General features: G+C 37.6%; 2 protein-coding genes and 2 pseudogenes across 4 annotated transcripts in view; 3 read left to right on the top strand and 1 right to left on the bottom strand.

Moving 5' to 3' along the window:
- The first annotated feature begins 3,391 nt into the window (after positions 1–3,391).
- On the top strand, positions 3,392–13,618 carry LOC129247248 (peptidyl-prolyl cis-trans isomerase, rhodopsin-specific isozyme). Its single transcript, XM_054886297.1, has 4 exons — positions 3,392–3,793; positions 7,176–7,399; positions 7,460–7,560; positions 13,403–13,618. The coding sequence occupies exons 1-4, from the start codon at positions 3,517–3,519 to the stop codon at positions 13,503–13,505; spliced, it is 705 nt and encodes a 234-aa protein (XP_054742272.1). The 5' UTR covers positions 3,392–3,516; the 3' UTR covers positions 13,506–13,618.
- On the top strand, positions 8,070–8,253 carry LOC129249568 (U2 spliceosomal RNA; annotated as a pseudogene).
- On the top strand, positions 8,842–9,027 carry LOC129249605 (U2 spliceosomal RNA; annotated as a pseudogene).
- The window catches only part of LOC129247245 (uncharacterized), a 43,394-nt gene continuing 37,669 nt past the window's right edge, over positions 13,523–19,247 (bottom strand). The window contains exons 16-21 of one of the 3 annotated variants that reach the window (XM_054886295.1): positions 18,794–18,973; positions 18,259–18,727; positions 17,921–18,048; positions 14,213–15,138; positions 13,762–14,146; positions 13,523–13,682 (exon numbers count right to left, since the gene is read on the bottom strand). In XM_054886295.1, coding sequence (XP_054742270.1) covers positions 13,662–13,682; positions 13,762–14,146; positions 14,213–15,138; positions 17,921–18,048; positions 18,259–18,727; positions 18,794–18,973 — 2,109 coding nt within the window. In that variant the 3' untranslated portion in view covers positions 13,523–13,661. Of the gene's footprint in view, positions 13,693–13,761; positions 14,147–14,212; positions 15,139–17,920; positions 18,049–18,258; positions 18,728–18,793; positions 18,974–19,247 lie in introns of all 3 variants that reach the window. The other 2 variants (XM_054886294.1, XM_054886293.1) reach the window with 2 other exon arrangements.

The raw sequence follows: 19,247 nt of genomic DNA, 5'->3' as shown, positions 1-19,247 counted from the left end.
GCACACGGCAAAGTTGACGAAACAGTTTTTCGACGAAAATTCCATCAATGTTTTGGAATGGCCATCATCCAGTGACGTTAAAAAAGCCGTGAGTGCCAAAAATATCCCAAATATGGATGTCCTTTTTGCCGAAGTAAAAACGGCGTGGCAAGCAATACCTGTGGCGCGCTGTCAGAATCTCATTACATCAATGCGCAATCGATGTGAGGCAGTGTTGAAGCAAAAGAGTTATGGAACCAAATATTAACATAATCTTTATGTTGATCTGATAATACATTACTGTTTCTAATTAGTTGCCCTATCCAAATCGTGCATTTCACATGCTTTAAAAAAACATATATATATTTAATAAAGAATTGCGATTAAATTGTTTTCCACTAGTTTTTAAGTTTATCATATGTTTAAATAAAATTGGCAAAAAGTTTTGAAAATACGTGTTTAAAAGGAAAATGGAAAATTTATTTTGAAATAAGTGTCGTTTCTAATTAGCTGTCAACAGCTGTATATATTTTTTTCCCCGGGATGACGCCCGTGAAGAAGGAACTCTGATGAGTACTGCTCTACCGGCATAGCAGTACGCACGACTTGTAGCCTCACAGCTCACACCTACATACTAAACACCTCTCCACAATCTGCCACTCTCCCCGCGGAACTACCAAGGTATTACCTCACATGACTGGTTAGCTCATGGACTACTAGTTATTACGTACGTATTACGAACCTCCGTGCGTCTTAGATCATTGTGGATATATTTTGGATGCGCGCAGATTCGCTTCCAGTTATCACTCGATTTTATGTAGCATAAAATCCATAATATTTTCTCCGTTTAATATACCACAAGTTTCGGGCGCATAGCGTGAGCATTGAAACAAGACGTGATCAGCGTCTTCTTCCCTATCTGTGCAGATTGGGCAGTTTGGGGAACTGTCTTGGCCGAATCTATGGAGGTATTTTCGAAATACTACGTGCTCTGAAAGAAATTGGTTTAGGTGGAAGTTTGTTTCCCCATGGTTCCTTTCTAACCAAGTCGTAAAAATTAATATTAGCCCATGCGTCCATCTAATAAAATACATTTGCAACACAAAAACTGCTCAGATTCTAATCACTTTCCCGCTATGAAATTTATTGGCGCACTTCTTGTGAATTTGTTACCATAACTGGTTTCAAGTCTTTCTACTTTCATTTCAAATTGCTGAGGAATTCGACACGGCGAAGGTGTAGGAAATTTCTATTGTCCTCAAGTACATCTTTTGGGGTAATACAAATTTAAATTGTGGAATATTCCGCACTAAACCTTTCGTAAGTGCAAAGAATAGAAGTGAAAGATTGCAGTTTGCTCGTGATCATCTAAATAAGACACCAGCATTTTGGAAGACTTATTAGTACCAGATGTCAGACATTTTATATGGCGCGAGGCCAATACGGAGCATCGAGCCCACAAAAATTGCGAGCTACTATAAAACACGGTGGTGGTAAAGTTATGGAGTTGGCAGAAGAAAACAATGAACAATTAAAGAAGCACTGGTTAATATAATTAAATGCCCCCACATTGTTGAATTGGTTTTGAACATCATCGAAAATTTTGTTATGGGTTTTGAAGACAAATATAAGAAAATATGACATCGATAACACATCTGATCTTAAAAAGGCGATACTTGAAGAATAGAATAGAAACGATAGGAGCCTTTTCTGGTAGCTTCGAGTTTATTTATTCAAAATAGTCCCCTCTGGCATCGATAAGCTGATTTGTGCGATCTAAAAGTTTTTCGAAACAGTGTTTCAGGTCATTGACCGGAATGTCCTTCAGGATGTCGGTACAAACTTTTTTGATGGCCTCTTCGGACGCAAAACGTTTTCCTTTCATGACCAAATGCAGTTTTCCGAATAGGTAGAAGTCACAGGGAGCCATATCAGGCGGATACGGTGAGTGATTGATGGTTAAAATGCGATTTCTAGCCAAAAAATCAAACACAAGGGTGCATCAATGAGATGGTGATGATAATGCAACAAGCTCCAGCTTCCTTCTTCGCCGAATGCGATGCAACAAACGCTGCAAAACGCCAATATATAAAATTGCATTGACGGTTTGGCCCGTTGGTCCGAGCTCCTTGTGGACTATTCCCGATTTTTTGGGTGGTGGATCTTCTGGGGCCTTCCATTCGGCACTTTGACTTTTAGTTTCAGCTTGGATGTTGGAAACACCCATATTCAACTCCTATGTTATGAATTTCGACGATGATTTCAGTTCAATTTTGATTTTTTTTGTCAATTCAAATGTTTCGGTAATCCTTTTACCGATTTTAAAACAATTTTTGATATTAGCTCTTTGTTTGAAACTCGTTTTTGTATCGATGACACAAACATACTGACACTTTAGACGCAATAACTTCGCCTCCACTGAACCGAATATCACCAAGCTTTCACTGGAGGTCAGCTAAGGATGTAACTTTCATCGCATTAAGTCGTTAAAAAGGTGGCACCATCAAAAACATTTTTATGGCGCCAGCCTCGTTTATTTTGAACTTCACCTTGTGGTTTACTTCATGTCACGCAGACTTCAAGCTGCAAAGTAGTAAATACCGTTAAAATTTTAAAAATTATATTATACATAAATAGTTGCTCTGTTTTATCTGTATCATTTAAGCTGCGGCGTGAATTTTCTGTATGTTTTCGTTTTTGTTTTTTTTTTTTACAAAAAAATCGTAACTGTATCAAATAAGGTGTGATTGACTGTATCTATAATAAAATAGAAAAACTGTAACCTACGACTGTAGTTCGCGCTGAGAACGCATTTGCAATATTGGACGGAGTAGAGAATTAGTGTATGATTAAGGAAGATTAAAGTCTTTTAAATTTTCAGTTTTCATTATTTATTATACATATTTTTCTTCCATTCTTATAACAATCTATATACTTTTAAAATTCAAAAGTAAAGTATTCTTTGTTAAAACATGCACAATAAATCTGCTTTTTCAGAATTTTTATCAATTTCATTGTCCCGCCGAAAAGAGTTCCAGAAATATTTTCTTGCCCCGCCGCTACTTTGTCTAATCCCTGAATCAATCATTTTCAAAACAGTTTGTAAAATTATTCATGTGTACATATTTTTGCACCACCTCCTCGAAAAATGTCATAAGCCCTCGTCATCGTAACATAGCCACAAATATCTGAAGATTTTCATTTTACTATTATATATAAATCAAAAAAAAAAAAAGAAAAATCAATTTCACAATATTGTAGCGCAGACGCGGAAAATCAAAGCTTCTATGCACAAATTAATTTAGGTAGTAACACACACACATACATAGGTAGATATGTACGGCTGCATGTGCATTTTACTTTCTACATACAAACACATGCATAGTTGTAGGGCTTCTCGTGCATTTTCCAAGCATTTTCACGCACCCACAATCACCGATCCGCATCCGCCGCGCTGTGTTCGACGCTTTGCTTTAGTGCTTTAGCAGTAATTTGTAAAAAATATTTGTAAAAGAGTTAGAAAATTTAAATTTAGCTATGCAAATCTATAAAGTTTTAATCGGACTTACTTCGCTGCTGGCTATGGCACAGGCGCTCAGCTTTACAGTGACTTCCAAAATGTACTTAGATGTGACACAGCAAACGAAACCCTTGGGACGCATAGTTCTAGGACTTTTTGGCAAAATTGCACCGAAAACTGTCGTCAATTTCCGACACATTTGTTTACGCGGCATCAATGGCACCACCTACGTGGGTTCTAAATTTCATCGCGTGATAAATCGTTTTCTTATACAAGGTGGCGATATTGTAAATGGTGAGCTTTTTGAGGATTAGTACAAAAAACAACGTACTAATTGTTTATTAATAGGGAATTGTCTAGTGATACAATTTTTTTTTATAATTTTGTGTTTTTGCAATTAAAAATAAGTTATAACTTGAAAATTATGATACTCCAATTCAATATCGAAATTTAACGCAAAGTGTTACAAACGTTTAAATAAAAATAAAAAAAGATTACATAGTTTTTGGTGGTAGGTTCGTGATATTTATAAATTCATAAAATGAATGTTTACCCATGTTTGGCCGAGCTTCTCCTCCCATTTAGGGTGTGCGTCTTGATGTTGTACCGCAAATGGAGGAACCTACCGTTTTAAGCCACCTCGAACGGCAGATGGTTTTTTTATGAGGAACTTTTTCATGGCAGAAATACACTCGCAAGTTTGTCATTGCCTGCCGAGAGGCGCTCGCTATTAGAAAAAAACTTTTTCTCTCAATTTGAGTTTCAAGCCCGGAGATTCGAACCTGTGCACTTCAGCTATGGCAGTCGATATTGATTACTTAAAAAATAAAAAAATTCATTAAGGTATTTTTGGCATTAAATGTAGGCATAAATTTATATCATTTTATGGCACAACAGCTTACGACGCAATTTTTTTTAAATTTTCATTTTCATAAATTTTGATAAATTTAAAAAGTGTGCCGCTGACGTTGGTAAACTAACGCCAATTGTAAGCGGCAATTCCTTTTCCACTTTTTGTCCCTTCATTACCGCATTTTTCCTCTGTCACTTCCGAAGAGTGTTGGTGGTGGTGTTGGAGGTGTGGTCTGAGTGACACAGCCCAGACTCAATTAGCACAAAAGATGCAATTTTGATACACCACTACTTTTTATTAATCGAACCATCTTGATTTGACTATGAATCTGCCGGTATGTCGTCATTTTTCATTTCTGCAATTTCTTTCAAGTTGGCCATCGAGAATTCCTCCAGCGTTCTATGTAGTAGAGCGCCAAGACTTGGGCACGCACACAGATAATAAAATACTGATTTTTTAGTTTATTCTTGATTACAGCTTCTGCGCCGACGCCTCAGTCCATCTTGGGTCCGATGGTAGCTCATCGAGTATTCTGTGGCCTCAAAAAAATTAGTACTGATTTAGATGGCAAGACGTAACCCCTAGCTATGATCTACTTATAGTATTTTCTGGAGCTCATACAGCTCATCGGATCAACGCCCACAGCATGTATCATCGCCAACGCACAAATATCCATAAATCTTTCGGAGGATCTTTGCTGAGTTGTTAAATATCATGAAATCACTGAATTCAGCCATTAAATGTGGTCTCGTGGTACATGAGATCTTCTACTACTCCAAAATCAGCTCAGTAAGTGTTGAGCGAAAATATTGGCCTGCAGTTTTACAAAGTGTTTCTGATCACGGGTAGATCGGAGGCGGTGGTGGGAGTTTTTGTAGCTAAAAAATTTTACCTTCTGACGCAGTTTTGCAAAATCCTTCTAGTCTCGGGTGGATCGGAGGCGGTTGTGGCATTTTGTGTGGCTAAAAAATTCTTACTTTTGACGCAGTCTTGCAAAGTCCTTCTAGTTACGGGTGGATAGAAGGTCGTCGAAATTTTTGTGGCTAAAAAATTCTTACTTTTGAATGAGTCTTGAAAAGTCTTTCTGATCACTGGTGCAACAGAGCAGTCGTGAGTGCTTTTGTGTTTAAGAAATGTTTACTTAACATATAACACATAAAGACCTTCTCATAACCCCTAAAAAGTCATTACTGTTTGGGATTTTAAAAAGATACTGAAAGATGGTTCTCCATGCGGTGAGACACAAAATAACTTCGTGTCCCTCCGTATTAGCTGAATGGACGATGAAGACGTGCAAATATGCCAACAGGGTTTTAAACTTTCTAGCTGCATATACTCGACTCTCACTTTTTTAAATATCTAAGGAGTTAATGGGTATGAGGACCCATTTGGGATTGATATGACCATCTCATATCATCAGCAGAAGTTTGTTACTGACCCACAGCTATTTTTCTTTCTATTTGATATCTCTTATCCTATACGGGTTTCCCCATCTACCTTGTTTTTTTAATGATACCACAATAGGCGGCCGAATAGCTTGGTGCGCGACTACCATTCAGACTTCACAGAGAGAACGTCGGTTCGAATCTCGGTGAAAACACCAAAATTAAGAAAAACATGTTTCTAATAGCGGTCGCCCTTTGGCAGGCAATGGCAAACCTCTGAGTGTATTTCTTTCTGAAAAAACTCCTCACAAAAATATCTGCCGTTCGGAGTCGGCTTGAAGCGGGAGGTCCCTCCATTTGTGGAACAACATCAAGACGCACACCATAAATAGGAGGAGGAGCTCGGCCAAACACCCAAAAAGGGCCTATGTGCCAATTATATATATATATTTACAATAAACTCGGCGACACTTTGGGGGAGCCATCCAACTTAACTTAACCTTGAAGCTCTATTTTTTCTAATATTTGGCATACCTATTATGGGATTGATATGGGATTGCGAGAATCTAAATACACGCTAGACAGAACATTGTGATAATAATAAAAAAACAATTGCGCAGATGGGATAAAAAAACAGATGCGGATTGAGAAATCATCCTGATTTTTTAGCATTTAATCGTTCTTCTGAATTCTGAATATAAATTGAACCATGCACTTTTTCAGTTGAGATATTCTCTGTTCGTTGGGTTATTGGACGGCGATTCTGCCGTCTACGACTATCTCAGTATACTCGTATACATCTTTTCCCTTCTTTTCGGGGGCTGTCACTAATTGGCACAGTGGTAAAAGGCTCTCTAGACAATTTAGATATGCTTTGAGCTCAATTCAAAAGGCCCATTTTTCTATTCCTTAAAGCGTTTTCCGTTATACTTAAGTCTTTTTACTTCTCTTGCTTTTGCCGCCCAAAAAATGTGTCATAAAACGCTGTGTGCTTTAATGCAGTTTTCACCCCCATTGCAGAAGCTATGGGGATGCTGCAGAGAAAGAGACTGTAGATTCTTTGCAAACATCCGGGTGTGGTGTCTAGGCGCTTGGGGTTGCTCAGGGTGCCTTTTAGGGATTAGGGATAATCTGAGCCAGTTCTCCAACCTAGATCCCTTTTCTCTCATCCAGTACGTCAACAGCATTGGATGGCTGTAGATGGGTTTTCTTCGTTTAAGTTTTGTAATCTTTCGCAGGTAGTCTTCTACGTTATGGTATCAAAACGGCAATCTAGTGTTTCTTGTAGTGTACCCGTAATACTCTTGCCATCTAACCTACCTGCGTACCTATCGTAGGCAGAAATGTTGGAGTCATTGAAGAACTCTTTAGTCCTACATAATCGCTGCTACTACAGGTTGAACATTTGTTATTCCATTTCTACTTATTTCACTTTCAGGAGATGGCACCGGTTCGACCAGCATTTATGGTGATTATTTTGAAGATGAGGCGTTAAGTGTCGAACACAATCGGCCGGGCTACTTGGGCATGGCAAATCGTGGTCCCGATACGAATGGTTGTCAATTCTATATAACCACCATATCGGCCAAATGGTTGGATGGTAAGCACACCGTGTTTGGAAAAGTACTGGATGGTATGGATACGGTGCATGCAATTGAAGATGTAAGATTAAAATGTGTAAATCATGAGAAAATAGTGCACGAAACTTATTATGATTCCTAGGTTAAAACGGATACTGATGATTACCCGATGGAGCCGGTTATCATTTCGGACTGTGGGGAATTACCTACGGAGCCATACGAGTTCTATCCTGATGACTTTAAGTAAGTATTCAAGGGATTTGAGCAAAATAATCAAGGAGTTTGAGACCTTGCAAAAATAGGTGTTCGCAATTTTTTTATGTGCTTAGATTTTACTTTCAATTTATTCAATTACAATATGACATTAATGGTTAAATAACTACGGCACAGAGACTTTTTGGCAAGTTTTGATAGTTTATTTGCTTTTTTATTTTATTTTTGAAGTGAAAACTTCTTTAGAATCGTTGGGAGTGATTTGAGGAAAAGTGAAACGAAAAAGCGACCTTCTTGGCTACGAAGCGTTATATTATATGTTGATATAAAAGTAGCGACGAACTAAATAAAAATAACTTTCATTTTTTCTTGTGATTCGAACCAAGGATTTTGGATCGGAAGCTTACATTGCTAGTCGCTCGGCTACCGCGCCATGTTGTCGTCGCTGGCCTAAAAGTTATTTAGTTACGAGCGTTATATTATATGTTGATATAAATAATTTTTGTGAGCGTGTAATTCTCAAAAGTTTTATTAGGTTTATTATTTAAAATGTATTGACTAGGTAGTGCGGTTATCAGCTTAACATCTGATAGATCCTCCATCGGAGGACAACAAATGTTAAACTGATTTTTGGAAATGGGCGGAGTGTGTTAGGGGCTTGCTCCTTCTCTGCCACGGGTTGACCCGGTATTGCAGTACCGCCGGGATTTCGGCTTTGAATAAATACAAGAAAAAATATACTAATACATTTAGCTTTGGTGGGAAGAGCCATACATTTTTATATGAATACATGTAGACGAAAATGGAATTTTTTTTTTTGAAATTTGCATTGTAGGACATTTCTGATTATTTATTGAAAACAGTTTTTTGGCTTTTCTATTTTTGGTTTAGATACTGAAAGTCAGTTTAAGTGAATCGGTATAAATATTTCGTACATTAATTTTTGAAGTGAAAACTTCTTTAGAATCGTTGGGAGTGATTTGGGAAAAAGTGAAACGAATTACAACATATAAACGTAGCGACGAACTAAATAACTTTTAGGCCAGCACCAACAGTATGGCGCGATAGCCGAGCGGCTAGCAATGTGAGCTTCCGATCCAAAATTCTTGGTTCGAATCACAAGAAATAAAATTTTTTTTTTTTTTGAAATTTGCATTGTAGGACATTTCTGATTATTTATTGAAAACAGTCTTTTGGCTTTTCTATTTTTGGTTTAGATACTGAAAGTCAGTTTAAGTGAATCGGTATAAATATTTCGTACATTAATTTTTTTTTTGTGAGCGTGTAATTCTCAAAAGGTTTATTAGGTTTATTATTTAAAATGTATTGACTAGGTAGTGTGGTTATCAGCTTAACATCTGATAGATCCTCCATCGGAGGACAACAAATGTTAAACTAATTTTTGGAAATGCGCGGAGTGTTTTAGTGGCTTGTTCTCCACCTCTGCCACGGGTTGGCCCGGTATTACAGTATCGCCGGTATTTCAGCCTTGAATAAATACAAGAAAAAATATACTAATACATTTAGCTTTGGTGGGAAGAGACATACATTTTTATATGAATACAAGTAGACGAAAATGGAAGAAATTTGTAAGTCTGTTTCTTCGGTCCGTTTGGGTATTTTTTTTGACAACATCGAAACCAAAGCATTTGTATCATATTTTATCTATCATAAGCCACTCGTATCATTTGTTGAAATTGAAAACATTGAGGATGAATAATGATAAAATGAAGAAAATAAAATATGAACTTTATAGCAATATTATAATGAACCTATAATTATCTTGCTCCTAATGCTGCTTTCGTCTTATTCTCTCTCAGTTTGTTTTACGGAAGGTTTCACTTCTATCAAGTCTAACCGTTAGACTGGTATTTTTTTTTTTTTTGAATTTTTTACAGAAATATGGCTTAAGATACTTTAATAAAATCAGTTGCATGTTATTGTACATCTTTTCAATAAGTTGTTAAAAAATATTAATAATAAAATATTGACAAATAAGCCCATGACAGAGTTTTTTTGGAGATATGTTTTTCGAGAGGTGCTCTGCGGTGCCAATCGGCATTCGTCGTAGAATCATCTGAAACTAAAAAAGTCGAATTTTTCAGTTAAAGTATGACGTAATGCTCCCCCCCCCCCCCCCATTAATACAATATTTTTTTTTTTCATTTTTGTAGTTTTGGTGGCAAAAAAACGTAAAAGGAGCATTTTTGGCGAAAAATTTCGCCATATTTGTAAGTGAAAAACAACCTTAAAAAAAAAAATAAAAGAAACGGTGGGGGGGGGGGGGGGGGGGGAGGCATTTTTGATTTAGAAAACGTGTGCGAAATTTGAAAAGAATCGGTTGAATAGTTTCGGAGTTGTGATTGGCACCGACTTTTAAGAAGTCGTTTCGGGAAAAACGCGTTTGAAAAAATGACTCTGAAAAATTATCGATGCTCCGCATTCGAGGTAGAGTGCCTACAAAGGCTATAACTTTGAGAGTTCTGCTCCGATCCACTTAAAATTTTGACACAACATTCTTGAAATGATTTACTATAAGATGAGTGAAGAAAAAAAATTTCGATTTTGTGACCCATGATTAATTTCGATTTCAATAAATTTCAATAAAAATGTTTTTATGCTATATTTAACACAGAGGTTCGGGTGTATTTTTTCATATAGCGTATGGGAAAAATTACAAAAAAAAAAACGACCGAAAAATTTTGGCTATTTTAAACATGCCAGTTATTAGCTAAAAAATAGACAATGAATAAAAAAATAGATAGAAAACACGAAAGTTTTCAGAAAATTCTAAGTAAAAAATATGTGTTGAATTTTTAAGTAAAAAAAAATCACTTATACAGATTTCAGTGCCCATCTTGTCAAGAGCGACTTATCGCTAGTCTTTGTTTACGGTTCTGTTCCTGCCATAGATATATTTACTGGTTACCCACTAACAATTTCCCCTGTTATTAAAGCAGCATTCATCGTAGTTCTTAGCGCAGCTCCAACATACATATGTACATAAATGCACCCTTGGACACTTTAGTGGTGGAAAGTTCATTTAAATTGTCATATTTGAAAAATCAATTACTTAGATTAATAAAATGCTTCTTAATTTTTCAAAGTTATTTATTAATGTTTTTTTTTTTGAGGCTGCCAAAATTGAATATTAAATATTATTACTATCACCCATTTATTTAGCATTTAGAAATTGTGGTTAAATGTTAAAAAAAAAATGGTCTGAATTTAAATGGGGTGATCTGCCCATACGACACTTAACAGAACCGCTTGCTGTTATCTGCTTCTATCGGCAGTACAGACTCACGTTGCTTCGCAGTACGAAAATCCAATGAAATTTCTTGAGCTCAATTATTGTTTCTTCGATTGTATTCATTATATTTTGGGTTATGCCTGTGGTCAGCATATGGCTACCATGGGAATTATTGATGACCCAATATGCCTGGCTTGTCGTGAAAATAAGGACGCTGCGCATTTTCTCTGTAGCTGTCCGGCGTTCTCTAGATTCAGACTTGGCTGTTGGCGTGCGATATTCTGATGTTCTTGATGAATCCAAAATTTACGCACAAAGAGTGACCTTTTAACATCCATACTGTATCTTTCCTGCCTCTTTATTTCTTCCGCTGTAATATATCCGGGTGTAGTACAATGGTCTTCCAGACTGAGTGCTCGGACTTGTCCAACCCCCCACAAATCTAATCTAATATAATTTAAAAGTCACCTTAACAGGGGTAATATGCAATATCGCTCATTAAAGATCTCTGGCAGAAAACGCTCAGAAATATGAAATATTATTATTTTATGTATTGCAACAACAAATATTTAGCACATTAAACAGGCAGCATTAGTAGAGCAAAGGCAATAGGAGCAATTCATTTTTTGCTTGCAATTGCCCCGACGAATGTCTAAAAAAATCTAAAAACAAAGATTGAGAGTTTAGAGTTATTTAAAGAAAATTTGACAATTTGGACACCAAAAAATTAAATCAATTACTCTACTGCTCCTGTTTTTTCGGTGTGCGTTTATTGCATTATATTTTTGTGGCAGACTGTGGGTGAATGGCATTTCGTTATTATTATTGGAAATTAACGAATGCAAAAAAATTCAATGTCTAATTATAAACGTGCCGGTTTACAGTCCCATTAAAATTGTTTCTAAATTTGCATAATAATAATAGGTATTTAAAAAAATCACTTAAAATAAAATTCGAATAGGCTTTGTAAATAAAGGGTGATCAATCATGAGGTGCTTTTTTCAATAGTTAAAAAAAAAACAAAAATGTAAATTATGTTCAAAACCTTTATTTATCATTTGAAAGGACATTCTTTGACATTTACTTTTTGAATATGACTTCATTCAAATGTTGGCCGCAACTACGCTTAAGGTGGTCCATTCTGAAGGTCCAATTTTCAATCACTCGTTCGAGCATTTCGACTGGTATGTCGTGAATAACACGCGTAATGTTGGCTTCCAGAGCTTCAATCGTAGCTGGTTTATCAGCATAGACCTTGGACTTCACGAATCCCCAAAGAAAAAAGTCCAAAGGTGTGATATCACAAGATCTTGGTGGCCAACTCACAGGTCCTAAACGTGAAATCAGCTGCTCTCCGAAATGACTTCTCAATAAAGTCATTGTTTCACGAGCTGTATGGCAAGTGGCTCCGTCTTGTTGAAACCAAATGTTCATTAGATCAATTCAATCATTAGATTCAATTTCAGGTAGCAAAAAGTCCGATATCATGGTACGGTAGCGAGCACCATTCACAGTTACGTTTCGGCCATCATCATTTTTGAAAAAATATGGACCGATGATTCCACCAGCCCATAAACCACAACAGACCGTTGTTTTCTTTGGGTGTAAAGGTAGCTCTTGAACCTGTTCTGGTTGCTCTTCATCCCAAATACTGCAATTTTGCTTATTGACGTAACCATTGAGCCAGAAATGCGCCTCATCGCTGAACAAAATTTTGCTCGAAAACAGCGGATCTTCTTCAATCTTTTCAAGAGCCCAATCAGCAAAACGGTGACGTGCAGGAAGGTCATTTGGCCTTAGTTCTTGTACGAGCTGTATTTTGTATGCTTTTAAATGAAGATCCTTCCGTAAAATTGACCAAGTTGTTCCATACGACAGTCCAAGTTGCTGAGAACGGTGCCGAATCGATTCATCGCGGTTTTCACGTACACTCTCTGCTACTGCCGCTATATTCTCAATGCTTCTTGCTGGACGTGGTCTATTCGGTCGAGAATTATCCACCAATGAATATTCGGATTCAAATTTGTTGATGGTATGTCGAATAGTGTTTAAGGCAGGCCGATTATGTTGACCATAATGCGGTCTAAGCGCACGAAAAACATTTGTCACAGAACGCTGATTTTCATAATACAGTTGAACAATTTGTAGACGTTGTTGCGGTGTGAGTCTTTCCATGATGAAATGCCAAACGCTGTTCAACAAATCCACGATGACAGTTTGCCACAACTCGCGCGCGATCTGTAAAAAAAACGCAAATGAAAAAAACTCCTCTTAATTGATCACCCGTTACAATACAATAGAGTATTGCTTAAAACAAGGTAATAAATATATAGGGTAATTTTGCGCGGGTCGCTACTTATTTTGTCAACCTCGGCTGGGTTACAAAACATTGACAAGCTTGAATACATATAAGAATATAAGCAGTATGCAGGCAAAATTAATCATCCAATTTTGTTTTTTTGAAACGTTTGGACTTTTTTGAATAACTTTTTTTAATTTCTGGAGTAGATAATGATAAAAATTATATTAAAAATGTTATCCGTTTCCATTACTTTTTTCTATACTGTACTCTTTTCTATATATTTTTATATAAATAATTTAATTTCATTTATTCCACAGCATAATGAGCTGGGTCAAGGCGGCCGGATTCCCCGTAACGACCTCCTTCATAGTGTTACTTATTTTCCATTACTTTTACAGGCAATTAAATATGTACTGTTGACCGTTTCAATAATACAAAAACAAAAAAAAAATTGTTATTTGAATTATAAATTATAAGCAATATATTTAATAAGCAATTTTACATGTGAAATATATACAAATAAGATCTCTCGAGTTTATTTTTATTTTTGTTCACGCTTAGATATGAGTCCACGCATCAGAATGGGCAATGTGGGGCCTAAATGCAGCTAAAAATAAATTAAGAAATTATAAAAATTAATTTTAAATGTCTTCGATGCATTTAAGTTTCCACGCACATCAACGTATAGGTAATCCTCAAGCAGTTGTCCTTCTTCGTAGTATTTCGCTTCGGGTTTAAAAATTATTACAATGCGCGCTTCGCCGCTGAAGTAGTTCCTTTTGCTGTTGCTGAATATTTTGCACAGCGTAAAGTGATGTCTGTGATCTTCATACACCGATTTATTCAAGCTATTATAGTAGTTTTGTAATTCTTTGCGCTGCTTAGCGCCGACCTCCAAGCGCGTATGGTGCTCTTCCCAATCTAAGTCGAACGAATGTGCATGCTTGACTTTGGGATCCGTTTCCGCATCGATGATACGCTCAAAAACGTTGCGATAACGTTTGCCAAATAAGGAGGCCGATTTCTTTTCAGCCGCATAAAATATATAATCGTGATCCTCGCTAAATGAAAGTAACGAGAGTTAAGTATAGTTTCATGTATAATTTTCATCATAAGTCCAAGTCTACCTCTTTTTCACTTTGAAATCCACATACAATCCGGGTATTTTCACTTCAGTGCGCACAGATGCAATCAATTTTCCCGGCCCATAGAAATGCAAATCGATGATGAACTTTCTCAATTGTCCCAAAATCAGTTGATTCATATTCAATACGTATCCTTGTTGTTGGAATGGTAGCGGTTGTGTGGTGAAATGCTTCAAGTTAATTGGCATCGATTCACCATAGTTACCGATCATTTTCACATAATCCTGATGCACTTTGCGCAACAAGCACGCACTTTTTGGATTTTCTTGCAATTGTTTGATAAATTTTTGTGTCTCGATCAATTGCTCCAATACGCTTGCATTCGGCAGTTCGGCGTTATTATTGACAATTACATAGGTTTTCATCATGCGAAAGAAACGCGCTTGCCGACTGCTGGTGGTGCTTGTGGTGGTGTCTGTGTGACTGCTGCTGCTCATCGAGTATTCGAGGGTGCGCATACTAATATTGTCTTCCTCTTTTGGCGCTGGCATATCGTCATCGTATTCGGTTAGCGCTTTGAATACATCGAAATAGTAGATGGATCGTAGCAATTCATATTCGTTTAATATCTCGAAAAACAATTGTGTAGGACGCTGCAATTTCGTGGTTACTGCTATTATCGGCATGACGCCCTGGCCGCGTAATTGTATAATCTGCTCTTCACTCTTATTGGCAGTCACTTGAATTTCATGCAGGAATTCATCGGATAAGCCCATAATGCCCTCGGCTCTCAATAGCTTCGATTTGAATTTGCAAATATCAAAATTTTTAGCCCCAATGATTTTCGCATATCCTCGGGAAAGTTGTTGACTTTTGTCCACTAATGTTTTGTGACCCATACTAACCGTGATGGGATATTGAGTGACATTGGTTATTCTCACCGAGGCGTTGAAGAGCTCATACCAGGGCTGAAAGTATGTAAATAAGTAAGTAAATGAGTTAGTTGAGAATTCGACGGGGCTTTTTCGCCAATTTAGCGGTGCATCTCCGTAGACTATGAGCCTGAGTGTGACCCATAGTGGACAAATGCTACAACCTAATCTAACCTACATACCTCTGTGATGTCCTATGTACAGTTTTATGTCATCATAAAACATCTGTGATGTTTATTTGTATGAGAACAGTTTTCATAGCAGAAAAGTATTCGGAGGTGTATCCTTGCCGTCGAATGACGATCGCTACTAGAAAATACTTTTTATCATTTGAAGTTTCATAGTCACAGTAACTTCCGGGTCCGAGATCAATCGGTGGTGGTCATCCACAAACTCACTCGATTAGGTCGGTTGTATTTAAAAGAATATTTCAACTGGAATGCATCTGTAACAATGGAGAGGACAAGTTCGCATGCATGAAATCTACGGAGAGGAATAGCTCTTTTTCTTATTCGTATAGAGAAGTGGTCGTCTCATTAAGTGATACGATTATTCCTCAACTAAAGATCTAAGAGACTTTCATTTATAGAAGTGCCATTTTGGAGCTGATTCGGATGTATAAAAGATTGAAGATGAAAAATTTATATAAGTCCGTGTATTTATGTCACATTACAAAAAAAAATGTGTGTGTACTTTTGACTAAATTTCAAGCGGATATTCATGCGATAGAAATTTTCGGTCGATAATACCTTCGGCGGCCGCCGTAACCGACTGGCATGGTGCGTGACTACCATTTGCAAGTGCACAAGTTCGAAACCTCGGACACGAAATACTAAATAAAAAAAAGCTTTTTTTCTATGAGCGGTCTCCCCTAGGCAGGCAATGGCAAACCCCCAAGTATACTTCTACCATGAAAAAGCTCCTCATAAAAAACCATCTCCCGTTCGGAGTGGGCGTAAAACTGTATGTGTATGTAAACATATGTGAAAAATATCAAGACGCACATCACAAATTGGATGAGGAGCGGGGCGAAAAAGAGCGCTGTTTTTTTATGTTTCGTCATTATGTCGAACAGCAAGGCAGCCCCTTCAATACGGTAGTTTCCATTCCCAGAACTACTTTCTGCATTACTTCGGCGTCCATGAAGTGAACCAGTTCTATTTAACCACGTCTCGCTCCACCACACTTGTAGCTAGCTTCCTCCTATAGGCTCGTCTTCTTATGTCTCTATCTGTGCTGCGTTTGTGTATATTGACCACAATTGCTTCCTGCTTCGAGGGTTCTCTTTTTTTGACACGTGGAGGTTTTATGTCATCGATAGTATCAATTGCTCTGCATTTTGGAGCAAAAGGAACATGGAAAGAATGCGATATAAAATTTGCTTGTACCGACTGGTTCCCGTCTGATATCGCCATGAGCGTGAGAGTCGTTCGTCAGTAAAAATAGTTAGTGTCTCATTACTCAAGAGTTCTTACTCTTCAGCCGCCCACTCCGCATATTGGAGGTACTGCGTTACTTTTGCTGAATATGTCTTAACAGCATTCGAGTTATTAATTGATGCACGCATGGGTGGTACCAGATTGCCCAATTAGCACCTCCAATGTATAATGCTCGTCTCGAAAACGGTTACATTGGAAAATAACATGCTCCGCATCTTCGATCGTGTTGGAGCAGTGTGGGCAGTAGGGGTTTTCTGCCAGCTTAAAACGGTGGAGAAAGGACCGAAAGCATCCGTGTCCGCTGATAAGCTGCGTTAGATAAAAATTACCGTCGCAGTGTTTGCCGGGTCCAAAATCTGTTGCTTGATAGATTCCATCTATGTTGTCATTCTTCTACGGATTAAAGACGTTGTGTAGCTTTTTTCTCCTTTGATGGAGTTGCTCCCTGCCTGTCATAGAAATGACTCATTTTTCGTGCATGTATATAGGCAGTTTTCCGGCGATAACGCTAATCGAGTCGTCAGAGACGGTCCTGAATGCACAAGCGAGTCCGCATTAAGACTCGTAACAACTCGTTCTAAGACCGTAGTAACAACCTGTAACGAAATGCAGCGCCACCTTATGGTAGGTTGCTCTTCTGCTTGCATTACCTAGGCATGCATTAAAGACACTCTAAGAGACAAGTTGTAAGATCAAAATTGCAGGCGTCGCCGAATAGAATACCCGAGATAACAACAGGCTGAGTAGTTTATTCTATTCTCGTAAAAGAGTATCAAACAGGCTGCTTAATTTGGACTGAAAGCATCTACGAACTGTCACTAAACGAGCTATTCTTATCTTCTCTATTACACCCGTAGATCAAAATTTATAACTTTCCCGGTAATTCCCAATTCAGTTATAGAGTACCCTTTTCCTTAAATGCTATACAGGCGTATTACCCTCAAGCGATCCCCCTGAGCTATTTGAATCATTTGAAAATAATTTATACATACATAAATATTAAAAAAAAAATGACGCACTGTGGAAATTAATGAACGAGGAACCCATCCTTAGGCAAATGGCTATGGATAGATCACACATTGACAAAACCACGAGATAGCACCACGAGTATGGCACTGGGCTAGCACCCGCAAGGGAGGAGAGGTCGCGGTCGACCAAAAAAACACTTTGAGAAGGTCGATGCTGCGCGAACTAGCAGATGCCGACATCTCATGGGACGGTGCAAAAACAACAGCACAGAACCGTGTACAATGGAGGAGACTTGTCGAGGCCATATGCTCCCGAGAGGAGTGAACAAGGAAAAAAACAAATTTTAAAAAATAATTTGTAACCTTTAAAAAAAAAGTTTACTATTTTGGGGGCGAAAACTCAAATTTTACCTTAGCACCGAGATATATGCTTTCAGATGAGAATTCCATAACTCTTTCCAAATTCACTAGAGTTATGTTGAATTGCTGTGGACAACTTCCAACCGTTTCGAGTATAAATGTAGCCGTTTTGGCATAACCTGTAAGGAAATAGGCGTTCATTACTTCCATACCGTCTTCTCTACAAAAAACAAGTATCAAAAAAATTCTCGTATTTCATGTGATGCTTAGTGCACAAACCAATTTTCCAAATTTCTTCACTCATCTTAACGCAACTTAGGTTAAAAGCGCAGCGAGTGACGCATGAAATACGCATCATTTTTTTAATTAGATACAGAACAAAATGTTACCCGGTTTCACTGGCGGCAAAAAGAGCGCGGATTGCATTACACTGAATTTATCTACAAAACCGCTCTTCTCAAAAAAGTGTATAGTGCGTTCTTTGTCACACTCTTCTAAACTCTCCTCCGATATGTCGTACGAGTCTTCCAATTTCAGGCCATGCAAAACGACATCTAAAGTTTTGCGTACAAATTCGCCCGAAGTGCAACGCTTCGGACTCAAACAAGTGTCGTTCGTTTCATTCATGTTCACCATGTAACGCTTATGCTCTAAATCTAAATTATTGATGAGTTCATCGATGATTGTCGCAATACCGATCGGGTCCTCCAGTTTGTGCAACTTGCAACGATATTTCTGATAACGTAATGTCATATTTCGTTGATAAAGTGAATCCTCTTCCGTGTGGGTGTCATCAATCTCCAGCATACGAAGAATTTCGGAGAGTATGTCGCGTGCAAAATGGTAAGTGTCGTCGTACTGCACAAAGTGAAAGAGTTATTTTGTTTTTAAGAAACTATTTTTTTTTTTTTTGTTATTTCTTACATCTGCCACATACGTCGTTTTCTCTTCAACTTTCTTCCATTTGTATTGCGCGTCCAAACAAGAGATATTTTCTATTTCCACATAAGTGAGACTCTCGATTTCTCGTGTAAAAAGTATCATATCCTGCAGTGTGATTTTCAATTCCGGACTGCGGATTCGTAATTTCAATGGCAATGATCTCTGTAAGGAAGCGAAAGTGAGAGAAGGCATACTTTTCTAATCTTATTATAAAGGGTGATCAGATTGGAGTACTTTTTTCAATAGGATTTGTTTGACGGATCACGCGTGACTACTGTCAAACTAAATATGTACATAAATTTTTCACTATTCATTGACATTTCATCATAGAAAGACTTACAAACGCCTCAACAACTTTTACAAACCGACAATTGACGCTTTGTGAAAAGTGTTCATCGCGCGCCCAGGCCAATGTCTGCTTCAATAAACAAAATTG

Source organism: Anastrepha obliqua, chromosome 5 (genome assembly GCF_027943255.1).
Source record: "Anastrepha obliqua isolate idAnaObli1 chromosome 5, idAnaObli1_1.0, whole genome shotgun sequence".
Classification (NCBI taxonomy): domain Eukaryota; kingdom Metazoa; phylum Arthropoda; class Insecta; order Diptera; family Tephritidae; genus Anastrepha; species Anastrepha obliqua.
This window is presented reverse-complemented; position numbering and strand designations above follow the sequence as displayed.

Coding starts and splice junctions, on each gene's coding strand:
- LOC129247248 (XM_054886297.1), top strand. CDS start 3,517: ATGCAAATCTATAAAGTTTTAATCGGACTTACTTCGCTGCTGGCTATG. Junction 7,400..7,459: donor CGGTGCATGCAATTGAAGAT/GTAAGATTAAAA, acceptor TATGATTCCTAG/GTTAAAACGGATACTGATGA. Junction 7,561..13,402: donor TTCTATCCTGATGACTTTAA/GTAAGTATTCAA, acceptor TTTATTCCACAG/CATAATGAGCTGGGTCAAGG.